Genomic DNA, 6,743 nt, shown 5'->3' on the forward strand with positions numbered 1-6,743 from the left:
TGACTGACATTATGAATTATGTTATGCTGAACTTGTATTTAAAAAAAAATAGAATTTATAATAATAATTTATCTAGACTTTTTACGGGATCAAATTACATCCCACTTCTGACACCAATTTGTTTTGCAGCACCCTCTGTGTCAGTTTTAAAAAAAAATCTAAGTTCACCCTAAACTAATTTATTAACCCAAAATAAGATTAGTTACACTTTAAGCTACGACTTCCCACACGTTACTTGCCCGGCTTCCAGAATCTAACTGACTGAGAAATTGAACTAGAATGAATACTAAACGAAAACTGCAACGCAAACGGAAAAATATCGAAGAATATAGAAATGCTAAGTAAACGGAATGTGCTAACTAACTAGGGATGTAACAGATCGAGGCACTTGTGTAATAGGAATAGAAGACTTCATCAGCCTAAAAGAAAACAAAATGAAATCTTTGCCAGGAGTGATTTATAGTATCAAAGTGAACATTGGTCATTTGTAGTCAGTGGTCCATCGGGTGCAGGCGGTTCAGGCGTGTTAAAGAGTGCACGGTGCTAGTCGTTGAGGTCGAGCGGCACGCGGCTGTGGCTGCGCGAGCGCTTCTGGCGCAGGCAGGCCAGGCGCAGGTCCAGGGACCAGGGCTCGGGGCAGGAGCGGCCCAGGTCCACCCTCACCCGGTGGTGGTCCCGCATCTCGAACACGATGTCGGCGTACCGGCGGTCCGGGTTCACCACCGCCACCTCCAGCGACGCCACCACCAGCCCCTCGCCGCACAGCTCGCGCTGAAATTGTCGCATCGCATATTACATACTATCATCCGCCAGGGGAAGTTTACCGTGTGGAGGTGTGAGGTGAACGTGGTAGGTACCGAGGTGAGGGTGACGTTACACCGGCCGGCGGGCACCAGGTAGTACGGGCCGCGACGCAGCGGGACGCCGTTCAGCACTGAAACAACCGGGAACATATTTATAGCAGTTCGAGGTGGCGGTGGAGACAACGCGCATAACAATTCAACTTACGTCTCGATTCTACAGTTTTATACGAGCTTAGTCTAACCCTAATGTCTTCGTCCTCGTCTATGGCGCGCGCCGCCGGGAGCGTCGCGAGGGCCAGCAAGGCCAGCGTCAGGAGTTTGGCGAGCATGTCGGCGAGCGTGTTGGCGAGCGTGTCGTGCGGGCCGGGCGGGTGCACTGGCGCCGCAGCGGCCGCGCCCGCCATAAGTACGCGCCGGCTCCGGCCCGTGACCAATTCTATTTTGCGCCCCATTACTGAATAATAGCGTGCAAATCTGCGTGTAAGCCGTTTACCGCTCATTAGTGGCGCGATGCATGTTAGTACCTATAAATACCTACTCAAACTCAAACTTATTTTTTTTTATTCAGAATGAATTTTTGCAAATGTTCTCTGAAAGTCTACATGATGCCTACCACCGGTTCGGGAACTAACCCGGCGAGAAGAACCGGCGTAAGAAACTCGCACGGGGCCCACTTTTTTAACAAAAAAAGTGAGAAAAAAAATAATCTTTAAAAATAAGGTTTACAATGTTGTAACTTAAAATTATACAATGTCAACATACATACACAATTGTAAGTCATAAAATAATGTAGAAGTAGCCTTGCAAGCAGCCATCCTACTCCCAAGATGTGCCATTGTTTATGAAATCATTGACTTTATAATAGGCTTTGGCACACAAACGCTCTTTGAGTACTTTTTTAAAATTTCTTCACCTTCTCAATTATATTTTAGAAAATACCAACTTTTGCCTGCGACTCTACTTGGATGAAAAAGTATATAGTGATCTCCCGTTGAACTTCCTTGGGGGTGGAATTAATATTTTGTATTAATTCCAGTTCAGAGCAGAAAGTTAATCGCACAGCTCCGGCATGTGCTTCCACTTTCGGTCACACTTTCGCTCCTACTACCTCGCCCACTATCACCCCAGCTAACGCTCTAGCTTGCTTTTGCCCCTGCTCCGGACGACCTCCTTTGGCCCACTACGCATTCCCACCACCGTATCTCCTTTGTAGCCAGGATCGACACGTCGATCGTATACAACCACGAAAACCCTTTGATATGATCTCAGGGAGCCTGTTGCGGGTCTCAACTCCCAAGACAAAAGCTGCCTTGGGACCTGCAATGAAATTAATCAGAAGAAAATAGGAGGAATAGGAAGAATTCCAGGTTCCCTACCCATACGAAGCGGGTGACAGCTCAAAGTTGCAGTGACCGAAAGTCAAAGACTAACCACTGCTCCTGAAGTAAGTATAACCAAGTACTGTTTCTTGCTATTTTGTTGATAAAATAACGTGACAGCACTCTTTATCTTCATGCGTTAAGAGTTTTAGTAGGTCATTATTTGACCATATCCACGAACATGAGACAGTGCTGCATACGAGAAAGCTCCCGACTCGTGACCAGGTTCACAGGCATTTTCAGGTTCAACGAACACCCGTAAGCTAAGTTGCCATCACGATAATCATTCAGATCAGATTTTATGCGCGTAGTTACTATAATTTAATGCATTGTACCTACTTTATACTCGCAAGACGTCTCATATCTTTTCCGTATGGAAATGCCGATTCGGCGGTATGGAAAAGTATATATAAATTATAAGGCTTTAAAATGGTGAAAGAGAAAGAAGAAACTGCTGCTCAAATAAGATTTATTGACCAATGTTCACTTTTTATGGGAACGTATGCAAGGTGACGATTTCACGTCGCTGCTCATCCGTCGGCGCCCGACTACACGGCGTCCTGGTCCTCCTCCGCGGCCTCGACGTCCTCGTCTGACGCCAGGAGGCCGGGGAGGCGCAGGCGGTTGCGGCTGTTCGAGAACTTATAGTGGTCGCAGCTGAGGCGCAAGTCCACCAAAGCGACTCCCTTACAGTTCACGTCATGCTCTCCCCGACGGCGGAATGACACCCTGTTGTTCTTTATATCGATTTTCACTTGGGCGAAGTCGCTGGGATCCGAAATCTTCACTTCGATACCTGTTATGCCCTCGAGGCCACATAAGTGAGTCTGAAAAAAGAACATTATAGTAAACATCCTAGGCAGCTGAAGAAAAATTGAAAAAATAACTATAACGAAGCTAGCACTCGAAGTAGACTGCAGCTAACAATAATGAGAATAATACTCGTAAGCTGTCGAGGTTTTGGGCAACTCATAATAATGTTATGTTGCTACATAATATATTATATTGTCACGACTATGTTTAGTCGCTGCAAAAAATTGCGTTCGTTAGTCGTTGTCGTTTTAGTGAGAAGTGATCTAGGTACCGACCGCGTCGAGTACTCCCAGGCATTGTGGCATGTAGTAGTGGGGGCCGTCGAACAGCACCACGTCGGGGGATGACACTTAAAAGTGGAAGATATCGATTAGACCAGAATGTGAATGTAAATTATACTATCTTAATGAATATTGAGCAAAAATACGCATTTCATAAAAATATATTTTACAAAAATTTAGTTTAATCTGTACCACAGACATAGATCAAGATCATTGATCTATGTCTGTGATCTGTACACAGATTTAGTTTCGAGTTTCGACGCAATATTTTTATTAGAAGCCCATATATTTTATTAAGTTGTTAACTCACGTCTGGATGACACTGTAATGTGTTGAGATGGATATATTCCCATGGTATGGAGTATGGGATAAGGCAATTCATCGACGCCTGCCGCGAGAGCGACCAGGCACAGCGTCGTCAGGAGTTTGGCGAGCATGTTGGCGAGCCTGTGCGGCGTCCGTTCGCACTGGCGATGCTCCCGCCGTCTGCATAATATATACCAGGTGCGCTAATGATGTGTACTCGATCAATTGTTTATAACGTAATTAACAATGGCCGCCTTGACGTGACACGCATTACCGACTCGAAGCTTGGAACCTTATCTGCCACCATTTAAATTTCGATGTCACAGAACTATGACATCCCGCTAGCAATTAATCTGACATAAATTTAATTGTAATTATTCTGACAAAAATTTAACTGTATTATTATTATTGCTAATGTATTTTGTTTGTTTTTTTTACCTGTGACATCTCATTACTTGTAATATATATTCTGACTAAATTAGATTCTATTATTATTATTGCTAATTAGTTTTAACCGATGACACCTTGTTACTAAACTTGTAGTTATTCTGACAAAAAATTAATTGTATTGTTTGTTTTTCTTAATTGCAATAAAATAAAATTAAATATTAGTTCTTCTAATTAATTGTAAGTTTGTTTACATTAATTATTACATTAAATATTATAGTAAGTTAAGCATTTCTTATGACACACTTCTAGTAACTTATTTTTAATGTAAGGAGCAAATACCTCTAAAACAGTTGCATACGCCTGTAATTAACTATTGTGTTAGTTTAAAACAAAAATGTATTAGTTTTTAAGTTATTAATGTTGTCACAATATGTTGTTGTGACAACATTAATAACTTAAAAACTAATACATAGTAGGTATCTTTAAATAAATAAATAACAAAATTAAAATTATTTTTTATTTATATAGATATCAACATCTTATACCGTATATAAAATTCTCGTGTCACAATGTTAGCGTACTCCTCCGAAACGGCTTTACTGATAATTATACCAAATTTTATATGCATATTCAGTAGGTCTGAGAATCTTTTATATTGATAAGTGTATGTTGTGTGTGTGTGTGTGTGTGTGTGTGTGTGTTGAATAAATAATAGAAAAGTATTTCAAGTCGAGACTGACGGCTATCATTGTTTGTGCGACGGGATAGATATAGACGTTGCCATGGTGCCATATTTATTTAGTCACTTCAATAAAATAATATGGCAAAACAACGTTATCCGGGTTAGCTAGTAAGGTTATAAAATCCTTTGTCCCGAATGATATGCATATTGCATAATATGATATCCGTGATAGCTAATGTGTCATACTTAATGAGATGCAGTATTTTTTTATTACGGGTGAAATAATAATGTAATGGGACTGACATATTAATTCCGTGAAAAAACATTTTCATAAAATAAAAAATAAATTCGTTTCAATATTCACGTTTTTCGCACATTCACCAACTAGTATTGAGCTGCAGCAGTAACATCAACATTATCTGGCTATCTGTAATAATATTAAGTGCCTGTTTTACCACTTCCTGATAAGGCTATCCACCAATTAACTTGACAGATCAAGTTAGGAGAATCTGTCAAAAAAGTTGAAAGTGAATAGCCTATTAGGCACTTTATCAGAAAGTGGTGAAACAGGCCCTTAGTATAATATTATATAAAACTGATTTTAAATTTTGTTAGGCAGAATTTCATCAATCACACTTAGTGAAATGTTGAAAAAAAGTTGTTTTTAACACGAAGCAAGCTAGAGCCTTAGTTGAGGCGGTAGTGGGGGAGGTAACAGGAGCGAAAGTGTGACAGAAAGTGGAAGCACATGCCGGAGCGGTGCGATTTTTTGTTTTAATTCCACCTCCAAAGGAGTTCAACGGGAGATCAAAGTTTAAATAAATTAAAGAGATACTATTTAATCCGAATAGAGCCGCGGGCAAAAGCTCGTGTATTTTCTAATTGAGAAGGTAGGTATTTATAGGTACTTACATGCGTCGCGCCACTAATGCGCGGTAAACGGTTTACACGCAGATTTGCATGCAATTATTCAGTAGGCCAGGGCGCGAAGCAGAATTGGTCGCGGGTCGGAGCCCGCGCGTACTTATGGCGGGCGCGGCCGCCGCGGCGCCAGTGCACCCGCCCGGCCCGCACGACGCGCTCGCCGACATGCTCTCGAAACTCCTGACGCTGGCCCTGCTGGCCCTCGCGACGCTCCCGGCGGCGCGCGCCATAGACGAGGACGAAGACATTAGGGTTAGACTAAGCTCGTATAAAACTGTAGAATCGAGACGTAAGTTGAATTGTTGTGCGCGTTGTCTCCACCGCCACCTCGAACTGCTGTAAATATGTTCACGGTTGTTTCAGTGCTGAACGGTGTCCCACTGCGTCGCGGCCCGTCCTACCTGGTGCCCGCCGGCCGGTGTAACGTCACCCTGACCTCGGTACCTACCACGTTCACCTCACACCTCCAAACGGTAAACTTCCCCTGGCGGAGCATAGTATGTAATATGCGATGCGACAATTTCAGCGCGAGCTGTGCGGCGAGGGGCTAGTGGTGGCGTCGCTGGAGGTGGCGGTGGTGAACCCGGACCGCCGGTACGTCAACATCGTTTTTGAGATGCGGGACCACCACCGGGTGAGGGTGGACCTGGGCCGCTCCTGCCCCGAGCCCTGGTCCCTGGACCTGCGCCTGGCCTGCCTGCGCCAGAAGCACTCGCGCAGCCACAGCCGCGTGCCGCTCGACCTCAACGACTAGCACCGTGCACTCTTTAACACGCCTGAACCGCCTGCACCCGATGGACCACTGACTACAAATGACCAATGTTCACTTTGATACAATAAATTGTGATTGGCAAAAGTTTATAATATGTTTTCTTCATCGTTGAGGAAAGTCTGCTTAAATGTTGTTTTGACAAATAAAAATAATGAACTATGAATGCAGTATATGGCCGCGTCGTTTGGAATAAAATGTTAATGTTATTTGTAACACCCGACGGACAAACGGGTGTTTTAAGTTTGATGTGTCTGTCTATATTTGTGTGTGTCACTCACGGCTTAGTCCGTGGCATCGTAGCATCCAAACGGGTGGGCTGAATTAGACCAAGTTTTTTTAAAGCCGACACCAACATCAGCCCATTCAGTGCTGAAAAATTTGAGTTTATCTATT

The 6,743-nt window shown here is 43.4% G+C and overlaps 3 protein-coding genes across 3 annotated transcripts; 1 reads left to right on the top strand and 2 right to left on the bottom strand.

Moving 5' to 3' along the window:
* Positions 1–440: 440 nt before the first annotated feature.
* On the bottom strand, positions 441–1,270 carry LOC121726494. The gene is made up of 3 exons (XM_042113882.1): positions 1,009–1,270; positions 858–934; positions 441–771 (listed from the first exon to the last, which is right to left on the bottom strand). The coding sequence occupies exons 1-3, from the start codon at positions 1,253–1,255 to the stop codon at positions 544–546; spliced, it is 552 nt and encodes a 183-aa protein (XP_041969816.1). The 5' UTR covers positions 1,256–1,270; the 3' UTR covers positions 441–543.
* A 1,412-nt stretch (positions 1,271–2,682) lies between these two features.
* LOC121739843 lies at positions 2,683–4,034 on the bottom strand. The gene is made up of 4 exons (XM_042132466.1): positions 4,021–4,034; positions 3,587–3,762; positions 3,271–3,344; positions 2,683–3,009 (listed from the first exon to the last, which is right to left on the bottom strand). The coding sequence occupies exons 1-4, from the start codon at positions 4,032–4,034 to the stop codon at positions 2,731–2,733; spliced, it is 543 nt and encodes a 180-aa protein (XP_041988400.1). The 3' UTR covers positions 2,683–2,730.
* Positions 4,035–5,680: 1,646 nt separating this feature from the next.
* Positions 5,681–6,437, top strand: LOC121726989. The gene is made up of 3 exons (XM_042114656.1): positions 5,681–5,867; positions 5,942–6,018; positions 6,105–6,437. The coding sequence occupies exons 1-3, from the start codon at positions 5,681–5,683 to the stop codon at positions 6,330–6,332; spliced, it is 492 nt and encodes a 163-aa protein (XP_041970590.1). The 3' UTR covers positions 6,333–6,437.
* Positions 6,438–6,743: the final 306 nt, after the last annotated feature.

Source organism: Aricia agestis, chromosome 1 (assembly GCF_905147365.1).
Source record: "Aricia agestis chromosome 1, ilAriAges1.1, whole genome shotgun sequence".
NCBI lineage: Eukaryota > Metazoa > Arthropoda > Insecta > Lepidoptera > Lycaenidae > Aricia > Aricia agestis.